Source organism: Haliaeetus albicilla, chromosome 21 (genome assembly GCF_947461875.1).
Source record: "Haliaeetus albicilla chromosome 21, bHalAlb1.1, whole genome shotgun sequence".
Lineage (NCBI taxonomy): Eukaryota > Metazoa > Chordata > Aves > Accipitriformes > Accipitridae > Haliaeetus > Haliaeetus albicilla.
In genome coordinates, this window is record NC_091503.1 from 19,472,743 (window position 1) to 19,492,028 (window position 19,286).

A 19,286-nucleotide genomic window follows, 5' to 3' on the forward strand; every position below is an offset into this window, starting at 1 on the left:
CGCAGTAAGTAATGCAGAGCAGAGAAAGCAACTGTTTTGCTCCAACAGCAAAATTAGCCCAATATAAAATCATGAGCTTTTACAGTGGTGGGGGCTCCTGGTTTGGATGAGGAAACCCAAACATGCTTTTCCAAGCAGTCCTGGTGAGGCGTCCCCAGGGCTGAGTTTGCTCAGTGTTTGGATGTGTGGCTGTGGCCACCCGCAGCCTCCCTGGTCAGGCAGTCGCTAAGAAATGGGGATCGGATCCTGCCGGAGATGGAGAAGGTGCTGTCACCTGGCTCCAGCCAACCTGTACGCAGCGGGGAGCATCTCGCAGCGCAGAGTCCTGCCGGGACACCTGGGCATGAGGTGTTAGTAGCAAAGGGAGTTCAAAGCACTGGGGGAAAAAAAAAAGCCCCACACATTAAAAACCTGGCTCAGAGCCATCTCTGGCTCTGGGCTGCTGCCATAAATAGATCGCATGGCCGAGGTTCATTGCCAGACTGGTAAATGAAGGGCACGTGTGCCTGTAATGATCCGTGGCGTGGAAGGGGGACAGGGGGCAGCTGCTGCCTCCGCAGCCCTGCCCGATGTGACATGAAGTCACCCTGGGGGTGACTGGGGTTCAAGGGTTCGGGAGTGACCACCACCTTCCCTCCACACCACTAATAGCTACTTGTTGCTAATGTAAATATTTTGTGCGTGCATGTTCCTCGGGGCTCCCTGCCACGCTCCTGTGCTTTTTAGGACATGGCAGGGTGAAAGCAACGTCATTGTTGCAGGGGAAGGAGAGGCTGGAAGAGCAAACCAGGCATTTGAGAGAGAGGGTTTTCCCAGAGGAAGGAGAAGGCGAGCCTTGGGAAATAAGTGACCACTGCTACGTGTGGCAAGTTATGGCCAGGGAGCTTCTGATCTGCCTAAAGTTTTAATCGTTTTCCTGGTGCATCAGCAGACATGCCCAGGATTTTTGCTGCTGTTTACAGCGCGGCTATCAACTGCTCCTTGATAGGAGAGCAGCAATGCCTGACTGTTTTTTTTTTTTCCCAGAAGTTTTTCCTTTTCTTGCTTGCTGTTTCGGGGTGTCTGCTCATTTGTTCTCATTTCTCAGTGCTGATGATGTGACTCCCCCCTCCCTTACCCACCCTCTCGTTGCAGAATCCAGAGGAGCTGTCGGAGGATCGTGCTCACGGGGAGATGATTCCTCATGAAGTCACTGGATCCCTTGCAGAAATCAAATGTGACTTTCCATTTATCAGACTGAAATCAGAGCCAGCCAGACAGTGAAGCAAGCACAGTGGAGGGGGGACGGCGAAAGATGAAATCCAACCAAGAGCGGAGCAATGAATGCCTGCCACCTAAGAAGCGAGAAATCCCTGCCACCAGCCTGCCTTCAGAGGTGAAGCCAGTCCTGCCAAACGAAAACCACCGTGCGGATAACCTAGCATGGCTCCCCAGCACACCCGGCGGCCAGGGCAGCCTGGGAGGCCGGCACCGGCCCGGGGGGACGTCATCGGTGGAGACAGGCTTGCAGCAGGGTTTGCACAAGTCGCTGTCTGCAGGGCTGGACTATTCCCCGCCGAGCGCGCCCAGGTCCGTTCCAGCCTCCACCACTCTTCCCACAGTGTACTCGCCCGCCCTCTCCCAGTCAGGGACCCCCGTTTCCCCCGTGCAGTACACGCACTTGCAACACACCTTCCAGTTCGTCGGGCCCCAGTACAGCGGATCGTACACCGGATTCATCCCCTCGCAGCTGATTTCCCCAACAGCCAATTCTGCGACCGGCGCCGTGGCAGCGGCCACAGCCGTTGCGACCACTCCATCCCAGCGCTCCCAGCTGGAGGCTTATTCCACTTTGCTGGCCAGCATGAGCGGCTTAAGCCAGCAGGGGCACAAAGTTGAGCCGCACCTGGTCAGGACGCCTGGACTGATTGCCGCCGGATCTCCTCCACCCACCCAGCAGAACCAGTACGTCCACATTTCCAGCTCTTCCCAGAGCAGTGTCAGAAATGTCTCTCCTCCAACCATCCCGGTCCCCCTGCACCCCCATCAGACAGTGATCCCGCACACCCTCACCCTCGGCCCTTCCTCCCAAGTGGTGGTGCAGTACACCGACTCGGGGGGCCACTTCGTCACCAGGGATCCCCCCAAGAAGCCCGAGAGCAGCCGGCTACAGGCGATGCAGGCCAAGGAGGTACTGAACGGTGAGATAGAGAAGAGCCGGAGGTACGGCATTTCGCCCTCTGCCGACATGGGTCTAGTCAAAGCAGGCAATAAACCAGCTCCCCATCATTACGAGACCAGGCACGTGGTGGTCCACTCAAGCCCCGCCGAGTACGGCGCGCGGGATTCCTCAGGTGTCCGAGCCTCCGTCATGGTGGTCCCCAACAGCAGCACGCCCACGGCGGACATGGAGGTGCAGCAGGCCACCAACCGCGAGACCTCTCCCTCAGCCCTCAACGACAAGGGAAGCTTGCACTTAGGAAAGCCGGCCCACCGGTCCTACGCCTTGTCCCCGCAGCAGGCTCTGGGCCACGAGGGGGTGAAGGCGGTGGCGACGCTGTCCCCTCACACCGTCATTCAGACCACCCACAGCGCCTCCGAGCAACTCCCCGTCGGGCTGCCGGCGACGGCCTTCTACGCCGGGACCCAGCCGCCGGTGATCGGCTACCTGAGCGGTCAGCAGCAAGCCATCGGGTACCCCGGCAGCCTGCCGCAGCACCTGGTGATCCCTGGCACCCAGTCCCTGCTGATACCGGTCGGCAGCGCGGACGTCGAGCCGTCAGGAGTCGCGCCCGCCATCGTCACGTCGTCTCCTCAGTTTGCAGCAGTGCCTCACACGTTCGTCACCACCGCCGTCCCCAAGAGCGAGAACTTCAGCGCGGAGCCCCTCACCACCCAGCCTGCCTACCAGGCCACCATGGTGCAGGCGCAGATCCACCTGCCCGTGGTGCAGTCCATCGCTTCCCCCGCCGCCGCACCTCCCACGCTGCCCCCCTACTTCATGAAGGGGTCGATCATTCAGCTGGCCAACGGGGAGCTGAAGAAAGTAGAGGACTTGAAAACAGAAGACTTCATACAGAGCGCGGAAATCAGCAACGACCTGAAAATAGACTCCAGCACTGTGGAGAGGATTGAAGACAGCCATAGCCCGGGCATTGCCGTGATACAGTTTGCGGTTGGGGAGCATCGAGCGCAGGTAATGGCAACGCATTGGTGGGGGGGGGGGGTTGGACTGGGGTGCGTGCTTTGACCCCACGGGTGCAGCTTTCTTCAGCACATCTCAGTCGCCTTGGATCCATGCAGGGTTGGTTATTCATCGTTCATATCCAGCTGTGAGACCAGCTCTGGTCCAAAAATCATCCCCCTTGCCACACCAGGGGAGCCATCAGGGTCACACCAATGACAAACGTAGTCTCTTGGATATAAACCGGGTCTTTCTTATAGCTGGAGAACCCACAGGAAGAATTACATCATCTTTTTTGATTAAAATATAGAACAGTGTAAGCAGTACGAGAGGATATATTTTGCATTTTGATAGATGATTTTTACCTTCCACACCAGAAAGCTCAGTTTAGACTCAGCTCAAATCCTACCCTTGAGAGAGAGGGTAGGGCACAAGGCAGTGAATTTCCATGGCTTGAAAACTTGGAGCTGCCTGGGAATAGCTCCATCACACACGTAAGTTACTGAAACGCACTACAGAGTTTTACTGAGGCTTTGGTTGTGGGTGGTTTAAACACTGTACAGCTCACATAATCTGTGTGTTCAAGGGAAATTTGGAAAGAAAAACCATCTAGGTGGCTGGGCAGGCTGTGCTTCTGACCTTTGTTTCTCATTGGTTCACAGTGTAGGAAGCAAACCTGTAACTTTCCAAAGGTATTTGTTGGTTGAGAATGAGTATGTATTGATCATAAAGCGTTATCCTGATGCTGTCCATTTTCTGAGCGATTTAGATTCTGCTGCGTTGAGGCTGGACCAGTTCAGCTATACCGGATAGCATTTTGCTTCCTAGAGGTACTCATTTTAAATAATCGTGTTGCAAGTCTTTTTGGTCTGGTTTGAGTGCTGTGAACTGCAGCATCTGCAACCCCGATGCTGCATCCTCAGCACTGGAGAACCAGAGTGAGAAAGAGAGAGAAGCTGGATGTGGACACGTGTAGTAAAGCACCTCAGGATGACAGTTTGGAGAAGAAAAACGAACAGCAATGGTACCGAGGAGCAGATTATAGGAAAAATTTCTTACAGTCACAGCAATCTGTGACCTGTCTTTCCCCAGTTGCGCATACGTGGTAAATCTATGTATATGACACATCCACTTTCTCATGTCAAACGTGCAGATTCCCTATGTGGTTTTGTTCATGTATGTGTGTGCATCGGCACAGCTGATAGAAGTTGGGCCTCTGGTGCTTTCGGTATAAAGATGTGACTTTTTCCCCACCGCTCAGCTGTATTTTGGTGCATCACAGGCTTCGTGATTAGAGGAACCGTCCTTGGATCAGGACCAGTTACTATAATTTTCCCTGGTGCCTTGAATAATGAGATTTCAAAAGTAGCAATCTCCCATCTGCAATTTTCATCTTGCTCTCATTTCTCTCCCTGCAGCCAGGCCACCAGTCTCTGCACCAGCAGAAGAGGTACAAATTAGCAGGTAGCGTTTGTGTCATGTCTCGTTCGCAGATCTGTCAACGCAGGCGATGTGTTGTAGTCCTGGGCGCGGGGAAGAGCGCCTTTGCAGGGGGTGGAGTGCCATCCTCTGGCAGAAAGCAAGCCGAGTCTGAGGCCGTAAAAATCCAGGGCCAGGCACACGGGTCTCACCCAGCAAAGTGTCACCTTACAGAGAAGCCTATCAGGAGCGGGCTGACATCATCGCAGCCAAAATACTCCCCAGCTGTGTTTCCCACCGGGGATGCTTCCAGAATGGAGGGCGAGTCACGCAGAGATATGATTAGAAACGGGCGTTTAATTTAGGTTTCCTGCAGATTCCAGGACTTGGGTCTCTTCCCAGATCAGCTGTGTCCCTGCATAGCTGGGACGGCTCTGCCAGTTTTCCCTTGCCTGGGTTGAGAGAGAGCGAGCGAGAGAGCATTTCTACATGCTTGAAGTCTCCATGACCTCACTCTCAGCCCAACGTGGCTATATGAAAGCATTTAGCTTTATTAGCAGGCATGCGGCAGTCATTACTTGCTAGAAACTTGCCTGCGTGAAGAGGGCTTAGTCTTCTCATTGAAAGAACAGTATTTAGTCATGCTGTGGTGCTGCTGCACTTAAATATATCTTGAATCCAGAATACAGTGGGGATACATCTGCATGTGTAGCGTAGCTTCGCAAAGTGTTTTATTACAATTAAGTTTCAGTTGCATACATACTTCTGGAATGAGGAAGCTTTTTGAATGGTATTATCAAGAGAGTGTAAGTTGTAAAGAGTAAGTGCCATACAAAAATAGCGTTGTTATCATTAGCTTTGGCTTACTTACATACTCCTCCCAGGGATTTCTGGGAAGTCATTATAATATTGATGAATTCGTATTTTCAGACTCTGTGCAAACATTAGCTAATTTTCCCACCAATTGAGGGACAGAGGTAGGAGATTATTTTTAGCTGAGCATATACAACTGTAATGTAAATAGGGAGGCACCTTGCAGCTGCTATTGTATCGTATCATGGCAAGCCCGCAGCTGCCTCTCCCCAGCACAGCACTTAGGCAGAAAGAGGTCATCCTCCCTCCTTTCCCCATCTTCCAGTCACCTGGCAAATCCAACCCTCTTCCAGGTATGGAAACCTAGAGGAAAATTAACCCAACTAAAGCTACATGCCTTTTCAGTGAAATAACTGGCCTTAGCCCTGGAGGGATGCTAGGTTTCCATTTCACAGCATCCTTGCTCTGGATTAGGAAGAAGTCAAGTAAGTATCAGCTGGACCAGAACCCAAAGTTCAGCTGTTACTCCTCTGCATTCAAGTTGCCTAAAAGAAAAGACCTATGGATCTGCATCTCTTTGCAATTCCACACACTATTCTTGTAATAACACTTTCATCATTACTACCTGTCCTTTCTTTTGCTGCCAGGCACAAGCAGAAGCCAGTAATTTACCTCCATTGATGTTAAGGTCAAAACATACAGGAGATGCAAAATAAGTTCTCTGAAATGCTTGCTTTCATCCCTGCATTTCAGTTCCTAATCATTCCTAAAGTATAGCTTAAAAAGAAAAGATGAACATACAGTTCTTAATTTTCCTTTTTTTTAAAAACCAGAATCATAGACACTAGAGATGGAAAAGTCCCATTAGAGCATCTAGTTAGTAGCCCTAACTAGTTTAGTTTAGTGGATATCTTTTTAGACCCATCATCTAGTTTAGTTTTCCCCTTATATCTCTGCATGCACACAAACCAGTTACTTTTTCTTTACTCCGCACTCTCCTTTTCGTTATCTTTGGCACTGTAACTGGCACAGAAAGAGAGATGTTGACTCAGTTCGCTGCTGCAGATGGAGATCTCTCCCAGCCTTCCCTGCGTGTGATCTCCATGTCCGTGTCCCCTGGTCACAGGGGCAGTAAGTCCTTGTTCCTCGGAGTGATGGGGTGGCTGTGGTCTGTTTTCGGATGCGTGGGAGTGCAGCAGATAAGAGCTTCTGTGATAAACTCAGCAGCCAGTGGTCTGGTGCACAGAGGTGGCTTCTCTTGAGAAATGGTGGGATCACATGGCTGTGGAGAGCAGTAGCCCCTAACCTTCAAGCGCTGGGTCCATTTGTTGTGATGGTGTACTGAAGCTGGGCTAGATGCAGCCCTGGGGGGATGACCACCCAGACTGTGTGTCGTGACAGGTAGTCCCCATGGCACAAGGTGCTGCCTGCAGCCGCATAAATTTCTCAGAGAAAATCCACTCTGGTGAAGGCAGTGTTGTTCGGGGTGGTGGGAACATTAGGAGTCCCAAAGACTCTGAGTAGGCGAGGTCGTATGGGAGCGCAGCACTGCAGAGACTTCTCTCTGTGAGAAGGAGAGCTTCTATTCCACAAATCCGCCCAGCTGTTTTTTTGGACCCGAGGAGTCTCTCAGCACCCACAGCAAGGCCTTCAGCGGAGAGCTCCACCGCTTAATTGCACATTGTTTCCAGAACCGCTTCCTTCTCTTTGTTTCCAGCCTGCCACTCCTAGTTTCATCACATTTTCATAATGTCAGGGAGAAAAACACTTAATTGGAAAATGTATGTTTACGTTTATTAAAATACAGTTCACACAAACCACTTTTACTAGGCACCTTTTGCTTTAGTGCTCGTTATGTTGGTTGCGGCAGTGAGCCCCAAGACTAAAGTTGCTGTGTTTCTGAATGATGGGAAGGGTATTTTCTGAGCATCACATCTTGCAGCACCTATCATCCATGTTCCAGCTCCAGCCAGGGTTTCCTGAGCAGTCTGAATTGCCTGCCTTACCTACCGAGTTTGGCTGAGAAATAAAATTATAAAGAGTTATAGAAGATTGCAGATACTCAGCAGCTGCACTGAAGAGTTTTGGGTGTTTTCACTAGTCAGTCTTACAAAACAGATGTAAATGTAGCTTGCAGTAGAGCCTCGGTGTGCTTGAAGAGGGACCAAATTTCTTCTCTCCTACAATAATCATGGCAAGATATTGGGGGAGGGAGCTTTTAAAATTCATATTTTGTGTTTCAATGTGGTAGTCAGAAGAAAATTATGCAGGGGTGTTTTTCCTGAACTTTCACACTTAAAAGGTCTTTGACTACTGTTGCTTGTAGAGAATGGTTACCTTAAATCCCAAGTTAGCTGAATCCAGAAGCGGTCAGCTGAAACAGGGCTTGATAATCCGTGACGGAACCATTTCAAATCAATAGTGGTACATGCACACCATGACCGAATTGTGGAAATTGCAGCATTTCACCATCTTTATTATTTGGTGTTATTCGTGGTCACCACCACCAGTTCTGGGATTTCTTTCAGTGATTGACAGTTCAGGCAAGTGTTTTGGATGCCACGTTAAAAAAAAAAAAGTATAACGTGCGGTGGAAGCGTGTTCATATCAAGAGGAACTTGTGTGTCGGTGAGGATGATGCACACAAGTGTGTATGATTCCCACAGATACAAATAGCTTTTGACAAGGATGGGAAAGTAGAAGAAAGAGAAAAAAAAAATACAGCAGGCAGGCAGGAAGAAAAAAAGAGGAGAGACATAGCAATATAAAGGAGAAAGCTGTGTCCACCAGATGATCCATGCCTGGAGAGAAGCCTACAGCTCTGTGTAGACAGCAGTTTCCTTTTAAGTCCATGGGAGATACTGGATATTCACCACTTCGCCCAGTCAGACCCCTTATTGAAATGGATATGTATGGAATAGGATCCCAAACTCTGGGCAAATATTTCTGCAAATCCTGGCTCTGGAGTGTTTCTGTCCAACGACATGGAGGGATGGGACTTTCATGTTTACCTCGCCCCACTTTCTCCGTAGTTCAAGGCATAAACCACGCCTAAAGTCAGGTCCCTTTCCACTATTGTCATGTGTGTAGTTGATTGTTGGCAGGCAGATCTGCTCGGAAAAGGTTTAATATGACAAAAATTGATGTAGTGGAGGGTATCTTTGTGCCTCTGAACTGCTGCTTTTGAAATTCCTTGTACAGTGGCTTAGTGTGTTGGGCAGGTGGAGTGGCAGGATAATACATGCAGTGTTATTCGTTGGCCTAGTTGCAGAAGTACCTAGCATGTATTTACAGACTTTGTAAGTTTTTTTCCAGCAGAATCAACTGTCTCATAAACTGCGGTTGACTGCTGACATGGGCTTAACCAGTCGGAGGCACAGTCAACATCTGATGGGAATCTTTGGTTTCCTGGTTCTGGAGCCTCTGTCTCTGAGCTGTGGGACATCCCTGATCAAGTCTTCCTGCCCAAAAGGGATGTGGAGCTGGTGGGATGCCAGGGGAGCTAACTTGGGCCCTGCTTGAGGGAGGGCACCTCTGAGAGTAAGCAGCAGTAGCGGGGAAGTGGCAGGGCTGCTGGGTGCCGTACTGTCGAGTCCAACTTCTTCTGCGAGACAGGCCATGCAACTTCATCCCAAGGTTCACAATATTAAGAACAAAGATGTTTGAACACTGGAGTGCAACGTGCATCGCAGACTGCTTCTATTCCTTAATGTTGAAATGTATTTTTAACAATACAAAGCCGTGCGTGGTATGACAGCATTACTTGCTCCCAAGGGTGAGAGGTGGTTTCACAAGCCTGCTGTGATGTTCCTTTCAAGTGAGTCTGTGTTCCTGGAGAGGGAAGGCTCTCCAGGCAGCTGGTATGCTCCTTGCCTGCTGAGTGGCTCGGAAATGAGATGAGCACATGTATTCAGGTGTTCTCCTGCCCTTTAGCCCCTACCAAATAGGGGTTACACCATCAGAGCAGGATCCTGCCCCCATGCCTGAGACGAGCTCCAGAGGACATGGGGACCTTGGGAGCAGAGCAGTGGATATCTGACTGCAGCATAAGCCACCCTCTTAGAGAGTTGCAGACCTCACTGATGTTACACAGAGCAAGTTAAAAACACGTGCCAAACTTTTAAAAAGGATTAGTCAGAATTTCCTGCCCTCCTTGTTGTGTTGCCGGGGGGTCTCAGCCCCGTGGGTTGTGAATTGCGTGAGCCCATATCAAGTGTTTGAGCCTGCAGATGCAGCCCCATGCGGTGAGCACTGGACTGCTGACACATGCAAAGATAAGCGGGTATTTAAGTGCCTTATCATGCTGGGACTTCAAGGCCCAGCATTTGCAAGATCAAGGAGCAGTGGGCACCTGTTGCTGGTCTGTTCTCTCTCTGTGGCAGCTCCCTGTAAGACGGTTAGCTAGACGCATAAGCAGATACATTTTTAAACTGGGGGAAGTGGGGGAAAAAGGGGACACAGTGCAGAAAAGACCCAGTGCAGGAACTGGAGGAGGAGGAGAGATGATCCTCTCCCTGAGGCAGTGCAGGAGGTGAACTCAACTGCAGAGTGGGAGAGCGGGTGTGAGAAGTGAAGGACCTGGACTGGTAACAGGACTGCTGGGGGAAGGCAGGTTCATGCTCTCTGCTCTTAGGGCTACAACTCCGTACATACTCACAGCCTTCCCTGGAAATCAGCATGCCTTCAACCGTTTCACCCTGGTAAGTATATGCTTGTTTGGGTGGAGGAGAGGATGACATTCCCATGGTCATTTAGGAAATTGTGTGTCAGAACTGAGCTTCCCTTGAGCCATCCTCTGGTTGGAAAGTGTCTTTAGATGTGGGTGAGAGGCTCTAGATACCACAAGGGGATGGCAGGGACCTGAGTTTGCCAGATGGTGAAGCTGTTTTGCCTCTTAGGCCTCTCTGAGCGGCTGGATAAAGGTAAAGCTTGATTCCCGCTGAGGTCTTGTGCTAAGAAATGCTGAGCTCAGAGAAACCATTAACACCCGTGTGACAAGGATAGGCGTGAAGTCTGGTGGTCAGCGTACTGATTTTGCGGAACCTGAACAGCGCTTTTGCAATTTGTTTTATCCCTCTCCCCCGTGGCAAGTGCCGCCTGCCGTGCATGTGCGTGAGGGCACACGGGTGATCTCACGCTCTCCCCTCTCTCTCCCTCTGTCTCTCTCTCTGTTGTCCCCTCTCTTTCTGCAGGTCAGCGTGGAAGTCTTGGTAGAATACCCTTTTTTTGTATTTGGACAAGGCTGGTCATCCTGCTGCCCCGAGAGAACCAGCCAGCTCTTTGATTTGCCATGCTCCAAACTCTCGGTGGGGGACGTCTGCATATCGCTCACGCTCAAGAACCTGAAGAACGGCTCTATTAAAAAGGGCCAGCCCATGGACTCAGCTAGTATCTTGCTGAAGCATTCAAAGAATGACAGTCTAGCTGGAAGTAGACACAGGTATGTGGAGCAGGAAAACGGGATTAATCAGGGAAGCGCACAGATGTTAGCTGAGAACGGTGAACTGAAGTTTCCGGACAAAATAGGATTGCCTGCAGCACCTTTGCTCACCAAAACAGAACCCAGCAAGCCCCCGGCAACGAGGAAGAGGAGGTGGTCAGCCCCTGAAACACGAAAACTAGAGAAATCAGAAGAGGAGCCACCTTTGACTCTTCCCAAGCCTTCTTTTATTCCTCAGGAGGTTAAGATTTGCATTGAAGGTCGATCCAACGTAGGAAAGTAAAAGTTGTTTGGGGAAAGGAAATTAGGCTATCCCTTGTCATTTTTATCCAGATTACTGTACTGTAGACTAAATAACCCAGTATTTACATGTTATCATCTTATTTTAGGTTTATGTTATAACCTTGTTGTTATAGTTGCAGCTGGTATTATGCAGGAGACTGGTGCATATGTTTTTCCACAAGTGTTTGTCAGTGACTAGGTTTGAGAGCTATAGAAGGGGCAGTATCTGCTTCACACACCCTTAGTGGAAATGAATGTGTTGTCATGGCTCCTGTTTTCTAACACCTCGTGTAGGACAGGGTCCAGCTGTGATTTGGTTTTCTTTTCGTTGTTGTTTTTCTTTTTTTTTTTGTTTTCGTTTTGTTGTTTTGGTTCCTGTTCTAGTTTTTTGGGGGGAGGTGAGGAGAAGGGAACTGTAGCAGAGGTGTATGTCACGCGTGGGGTGCGTGTGTGTAGGGGTGCGTGTGTGTGTGCACGCCAGTCCCGAGGAGGGACTGCGGCTCTGTGGCGGGTTGGTGAAGAGGTTTCCTCACCCCAGGTGGATGCTGAGGACACAACCCATGGGTGTTATTGAAAAGGATCGGACAGTCTCTGACGTTCTCAACAACAAGCCAACTCTTACTCAAGGCTCTACAGTATATATATATATATATATATATATATTTGTGTGTGTGTATATGTATATATATATTTTTTCCCCCCATGGGGTCTGACTGCACTGATTTTTATTCCTAAAGCAACTGCCACACCAACATTTCCTTTCTGCTTGTTAGTGCAGTTCCATTGCCCGGAGTCAGCAGACGGGGAGGCTGTACGGACTCTTGCACCGGTCGCCCTGCAAGGTTTTCCTTCGTGGCGGTGGGGTGGGTGGGTGGGTGCGTGCGTGTGTCCTGGGTGTGTGTGGGTGTGCGTGAGGAGGCCTCCGGCTCTGTGGATGCGCCTGGCTCAGGCTCACTCCTGTTTTTGTGCAGTGTTAGACAAATCGACCGGGTTACGCCATTGACATTTGCTTCCACAAGGTAGACGCATACTGCCCCTTTGAGATCACAGGCATCCATTGTTTGCAGTTAGGTTGCAAATCTTTGTCTTTAACTCTAGTACTGTTTTTAGTTCATGATTATGGACAACTGGTGCCACTTTTTTCAAATTTCGGTGTGACACAGGAATTCGCTGTTGAAGATGAACCTAGAATGTCTTTAAGCACTTAAAATGCTGTTCACACTTTATTGCTGAGCATCCTGGTCTAACACTCAGTACGTACTGTATCTCACTTTAATCTGCTCGGAAAGCAACAACAACAAACAAACAAACAAACAAATCTCTTCAACACTGTAACTACATGCAACTATGTAAAGTTTTCTCACAGGCAAGATGCTGAAAGTTTTAATGTGGTTTCAAAGGGATGAATGTGAATTATTGAACTAGTATGTGACAGTCATTGTCCACAAAGGACTACTTAATAGGAGGCACTTTTTAAACTTTAATGCTTGAGAAAGAGTTAAAGGCATATGCGAGCTGACAGATAATAAAAAAAAATAAGAGAAAGGAAAAAGGAAAGAGGAGAAAAAAAATCATTGTCCAGTGTTTTTGAAAAAGATGGACTTTAAAGAATCTTGCAATTTGCACATCTTGAGTTTATCATTTGTGTGGTATTCCTGCAGTTTTTACCTAATAATGTTGTGGGTTGTGGGGGTCTGAAAGAGCATAAACAAATGTAGCAATTACTCACTAACCTGCCTACGCTCTAGGCCATTTCATAGGGTTACGTTCCTTTCAAAGTTCATTTTTGGTCTTTCTGCCATATCTGCCACACAGAACCAGGTCCTACTGGGACAGCTCTGAGAATTTTCTTCAGACTTGCTGAGAGAGTTTTCCACAAGAAACATTTCTATACATAAGCAAGGTGTTTGTTTGTTTTGAAAACAAACCTATTGTTATTTTATTATTATTATTATTTGTTATTTTAATTGCATCGTTTTCCATTGGAAAGGCGAGATTTCAAGAGTTTGGTACAAACCAAGTAGGATGGGGGGGTTTCATGCCGTTCAGTCTTTTCTTTCCCCAGGCAGGGCCGGATCCTTTGAGGTGCTGTGCACCCAGCCTCCTGCACAAGCCTCGGCGAGGTGCAAGTATGAAGTACTTCGGGGCTGAGCGCTAAAGCCCGTTGCTGCCACTAGAAAGATCCCGTTGATTTCAGTGGGATTGAGCTTGGGCCCTACGTGAGCAAGCGTTCGTGTCAGTTTTGGTTGGCGAGTTCGCATCCTTCAGGTAGTTTTGAAGAAGCTGTACTGATACGGAGAAACGGAAATAAAAGTCCGTTATTAGAAACGCAGTAACCTAAAGTGAACAAATTTATTTAAAATCTTGTTTTTCCTCTCCCCTAAAATACAGTGCTTTTATTTAAGAGAAGAAATGTTAACCCCAAACCCCAGCTTTGACTCTGTTATGTGTTACTTGAAATTTAGCTCACACCAGAACTAATTGTTTTTATACCATATTCTGGGGTGCACCAAAAAGTTGAAATACGTTTAAAATAGCTTGAAACTTTTCTTGAATTTCCTTGAATTTTATTAACCTCTCAGCAGGCTACCAAATAGCTGAGTGGGTTTCTTCTCACAGTCACACTGCTTAGTTAGTGCTTATTTGTTAATATTTCTGCTCAGAGAAGTTGCTTAATCTTCCATATACTCTGCTCAGGGCACTTGCAATTTATTGTTTTGTTTTGTTTCCTGTTTTGTTTTTAAACTTTGATGGTAAAGGAATAGAAAGAATTACAGATTTTAGTTCACAGTTGTACCACTATTTCCGTACTTCACGTGTACTTGGAAAAAAAAAAAATCTCAAGTAAAACCATACGCATACACATTTGTGGTTAATAAGGAAGCAGGGGCTATTAAACTGACTGGATCTATTCAACTAACACTAAAAAAAATAAAAAATAATAATAATAAAAAAATACGTTTGGAGCAATAGGAATGTATTAGTTCTGTGCTTGTATTTCAGACTGAGGAATTCTGAAATAACTGGTTCTTTCCAAACAATTGTCCCTTTCCATGCTTTGGCTTTTGTAGGATGTGCAATACTTTACGTGCCAACTTAGACTCACCCGTGCGGTGTTAGCTAGATCTCATACCCACTTCTGATTTCCCCTGGTTTTGTTCTTTTTTTTGAATAGTTTCTTTCTTTCTACCTTTTTTTTTTTTTCCTATTAATACCTCCGTCCCTATCCTCCCACCACCACCAAAAAAAAAACCAACAACCCAACATATTAAGGGTCAAGCATCCCTTACCCTGGGAAACACAACCCCTTTTTGTATTCGATGTTAAAAAAGATCCAGGAAGAAAAAAAAAAAAGATGTATTAATGTCTGCGTGCCGTCCAAGCGGAGGGCAGCACTCGGCCATACGGCTGAATGCTGCCCTCCACCTGGACAGCACACGTGCGAGACCTGGCTCCTACCAGGGAGAGAAAAGTCCCCCTGGGCACCAAGTCCTTTGCAAGGTGGGGCTTTGCCTCTCCCCCCGGCTCCGAGCATCCCTTGCCGTGAGTCCCCATGTCTGGGAAGTGCCATCGATCCCCGGGCGCGTGCAGAAATGCCACTCACAGGCATGGAGATGCTGAGGCGAAGCCGAAGGAGGAGGTTTAGCCGCTGCTTCTGCGCAGCGTCCGCTTTGCAATAGTAACTGACAGTAGTTTTCTTTTTCTTTTTTTTTTCTTTTTGTAGCAAGCCTGTTTAGTTTACAATGAAACGCATACAATCACCAAGAAATTAGTCAGGGCAAAGAAAAATAAAACAAGAACCTCTTTATAGGGATTTCTAAAAAAATATCTATCTATCTATCTGTCTATCTATCTATCTAATCTATCTATATATCTATATATATAAATGACTGTTCCTTATAGTGTTTAACTTAGGCATTGTTTCAGTTTGTCTGGGCCACATCATGGGGAATTTGAGTTTGATGTCACTTACCTCGAGTCCTCTGGTCGAGACCCACATCGGAGTCGCTGTTGACCTATTTTACCATTTCGTACGTTGCCCTTGGGTTCGCTTTCCCTCGAAGATGCAGACCTCGGGAGGAGGGGGACACACATGTTCCTTTTTTTATTCCTTTAATTCCTTCATCCCGCTGTCGCTTCGTTCGACCTGTTGTTCCCGTCATTTTCTCGGCGTGGGGAAGTGACATCACTACTCTTGTTTCCCTTAAATCAAGGAACATTTAGAAACCTTTCACACCTTTTACTCAGGGATGGGGCTGGCATATGTGTGGTACACTGATGTGACCAGAAGCAGCACTTTTACTGCTCTGGAGTAGGGATGTACAATGTTACAGACAAGTTTGGATTTCCTGCATCTCGCGGTTTGAACTTTGTAGATCTCACTTAGATTGCAATACAAAAGCAGCAGGCTCAGCGCGAACTGTAGCTGTTGGTTATCATGAAAATTCACTCTCTGTAGAGATTTATTTTACTTTAAAGTGTGTTGCCAATAGTAAAAAAGGAAATGGTGAAATTTTGTTAATACCTGCAACTGCTAAAAAAAAAAAAAAAAAAAAAAAAAAAAGCCTGTATCAAGGAGAGCGAATCCTCAATTTTTTTAAACACTAATAGTGTTATTTCAAAGAGGGGGACTCTTGGCACAGTGCTCTGCGTGTCCTGGGACCCAGTTCTGCAAACACTTATACACGTGCTTATGGGAGGTCCGGGCTGGCTGCCGAAGGCTGCTCGGGAGCTTGCTGTGACGCACCTGTATAAATCTTTGTGAAATTGAAGCTTGGTTCAGTCAGGGCCAGATCCTGACCTTACTCAGGCAGCTGGAAAAATCTCGGGGTTCATTCAGGCTCGCCAGGGCGGAAGCCCCAGGCAGGCAGGGGGGATTTGGCCTGCTGAAACACTTCTGCTGTCCCAGGAACTGGACAAATGGCAAAATGGGACATGCACTCGTACGAATAATTTCCATTTCTTCCCTCCCCATCATCACAGGTAACAGCAGAGTCCGCTCTGGGCTCTGGCCAGTGCTGATGTGAAAAGCAAGGGGAATGAACACACCACCAGAGTGCAGGCAGTAATTTCCTTTCCTCTGGTTTATCCAACCCTCCCATCCCCCCCCCCATCCTGAAATACATAGCAAAATGAGAATTTGTTGATGCAGATATGCATACGTGCGCACACACACACCCCCAGACAGAAGTGTCTGTTTGCACACGAATAAATATGTGTGAAATTTTTTTTACTCATATGCCTACATGTCCACTTGATTCCCTGTCCTGAGGACAGCCTTGCTTTGTGTCGATCGGGAAATTCCAAACACGTTGCACACCTCTACTCCAGAGTTCAATTTCTTTTACATAGACGACCTCGCTTCAGATGTGTTACCTTTACTGATAGGATCTTTTCTTGTAGCACTATACCTTGTGGGAATATTTTTTGATGTAAACCTAATTTGAGAAGCTTATTAAAAATAGAAACTTTTTTTGAAGCACTCACATTGAGGAGTACAGGTAATGTTTTAAAAAAATTGCACAAAAGAAAAATGAATGTTGGAATGATTCCTTCAGTGTTTGAAAAAGAGATGGCTCTGTTTGAACAGTGAGTTTCATACCTTGTTTGTAAAAAAAAAAAAAGTTTTTAAATACAAAAGCAGAGAAAGGTTGAAAGTTACATGTTTTTTGTATATAGAAAATGTCATGTCTAGATGATCTGATTTGTATTGGCTTTGGCCAGGAAGAATTATTACTTAAAAGGCTCTTAAAGAACAACTGTGCTTAATTTTCTGTTCGTATTACATGGGTCCCATTTCTGGGGAATGGAGTCTTGCTTCACGCTGTTTATTCCTGTGCTGAAAATACACCTTGGAGCAGCAATTCTCGAGTGCAGCTACAGGGCACTTCAAAGGGTGGCTACTGTGCGAAAGTCGAGTCTCACTCCCCAGCTGTGTTTTGGCTTTAAGTCTCTCCCGCCTGCGCCGAGGGAGCCCCTGGCAGCCCAGAGGGCAAGGCCGGTTCGGAGGGAGCCCTTCCCTGCTGGGGATCGTCCGGGTCCGGGTCCGGGTCCGGCAGCGCCGCGGCAGCCCCTCTCCTCGGGTGGAGGGCCGCTGCCGGCTGAGCACGACCTGCTTGGTTCCCGCCTGAAGCCTTTTGGGGCCCCCTTTTTCCCTCTCTCCGGGATGCTGTTCCACGTTTTTTTCAGCACTTCCAGACGAAACCCAAAGAGTAGAACCCTGAGCAAGAAGTGCTTACGACAAGGGATCCTAGCCCAGCGCTAGCAGCAGAGCGATGCCCGAGGCGACCCGGCCTTCCAGCCCCCGTCGCTGCCCCCTCTCCCCCGCCTCTGCCGGGGAGCAGTCGCTCGCACCGCGCACCTTCCCACTGACGGTCTTGGCCGATGGCGAGACCGGTGTTTTTCGGGAGCCAAACGGAGAGGATCCCGAAGCGGTTTCTGAGGAGAGGGTCCTTTTCCTGTCCAAAGATCGAGCTGGGCAGCCGGGAGCCGGCGGCAGGGCAGAGGGGGTGAGGTTCCAGGCTGCTCCCGTCCCCCTCCCCGGAGGCGACCCAAGCCTCGGCTCCCACAGGCGCACGGGGCAGAAACGCTCGCCCTGTCCAGGTGACCCCCGGGCGCTCCGAAAACCAGCCCCAGTTGCGTTACGATGAAGTGCATTCAGCCAACAGGTAGTATTTATACAATAACAGTCTCTAAGGTTTCTGTAGTTTTTTTCTTGTCGTTAGCTTGAAAGGACTCAAGTCTTCCACTGAGGATTTTATGGAGGCTTCATCCGAGGTTGTTTCTTTTTTGTTCGTTTCTATTTTGAGCGGTCAAAGCTCCTGTGCCCTTTCCCTCGACCACGCAGTAGGTATATGCATTGGAAGTGTTGTTTGCAGCGAGCGTTAGTCACTCGTTGAAGCTGTCGTTGCTGTACTACGGGATTGCTGACGAGCAGAAACTTCAGGGCCCGGATCCTCTGCTGGCGCGGAGGATCCCTGGGCAGCGCCGCTCTGCCCCTTCCCACCCGCCGGCGAGGGGATCCCGCCCTGGCGTTTGCTTTAAAAACCCAGGACCCACGTACTCTCCCTCTGAACACGCTCTGCAGAACTCCTCTCCAAGTCGGTCGGGTTTGGCTCTGTGTAGCTGAGGGCAAAAACGGGCCGGGGCGGCTGCGGGTGGCTCAGTCTGTGTCTTCTGCCTGGCCGTCGGGCTGGCCTCTTAGCGAAGTGACTAATCTGTTAAGGCATAGATACGACTCTTCACGACAGTCAGCTAATGTTGAAACTCACTAATGTATGTATTTGCTTTTTTTTTTTTTTTTTTTTTTTTTTTGTCGGAATAATATATTAACTTGTTGAACACTGTTCTTTTCGCAGTGTTACAAAACGGGGCGGGGAGGGGGGGGGATTTCCCAACCTTTTTCAGTTCGGGTGAGCTACTGAAAACCATTTTGTACTAGCTATGTCACCGCTCCCGGCAGCCGGCAGCGGCGCTTGGCCGTGCCGGGGTAAGGGTTAGCCATTCTACAGCAGTAGTTTTTAAGGTCTTCTTTTTTTTTTTTTTTTTTTTTTTTAAATGTTCTGGTATTTCTAATGAGGGCTGTTGCAAATCACACTTCCAGTGTAGTTCCTGGTGTAGGCCCAGTAAAAGGGATATCACAGCTTTGTGTTGGGGAGAAATTGAGCTGACATGGCCAGTACAAAGGAGAAATAGGGAGGGAATAACGTTTTGCACCTTATTGAAAAGAGGAGAAGATTTTAAGTGCATACAGACATAGTTAAGAGCTTTTATTGTGACAGGAGAACTTTTTTCCATATGCGTGCATACTCTCTGTAATTCCAGTGTAAAATATTGTACTTGCACTAGCTTTTTTAAAACAAATATTAAAAAAATGGAAGAATTCATATTCTATTTTCTAATGGTGGTGTGTCTATTTGTAGGATACACTCGCGTCTGTTTATTGAATTTTATGGTCCCTTTCTTTGATGGTGCTTGCAGGTTTTCTAGGTAGAAATTATTTCATTATTATAATAAAACAATGTTTGATTCAAAATTTGAACAAAATTGTTTTAAAGAAATTGTCTGTATACCAGTACAAGTTTATTGTTTCAGTATACTCGTACTAATAAAATAACAGTGCCAATTGCAAATGCGTGTTTTGTCTTTATGCGTTATGACTGAACGTGA

General features: G+C 47.8%; 1 protein-coding gene across 17 annotated transcripts in view; it reads left to right on the forward strand.

Moving 5' to 3' along the window:
• ATXN1 (ataxin 1) overlaps positions 1–19,249 on the forward strand; it is a 230,637-nt gene extending 211,388 nt beyond the window's left edge. For all 17 annotated transcript variants that reach the window (XM_069809141.1, XM_069809150.1, XM_069809152.1 and 14 more), the window contains 2 exons: positions 1,135–3,175; positions 10,588–19,249. In XM_069809141.1, the coding sequence (XP_069665242.1) occupies positions 1,295–3,175; positions 10,588–11,118 (2,412 nt within the window). In that variant the 5' untranslated portion in view covers positions 1,135–1,294 and the 3' untranslated portion in view covers positions 11,119–19,249. The remainder of the gene's footprint in view (positions 1–1,134; positions 3,176–10,587) is intronic.
• Positions 19,250–19,286: the final 37 nt, after the last annotated feature.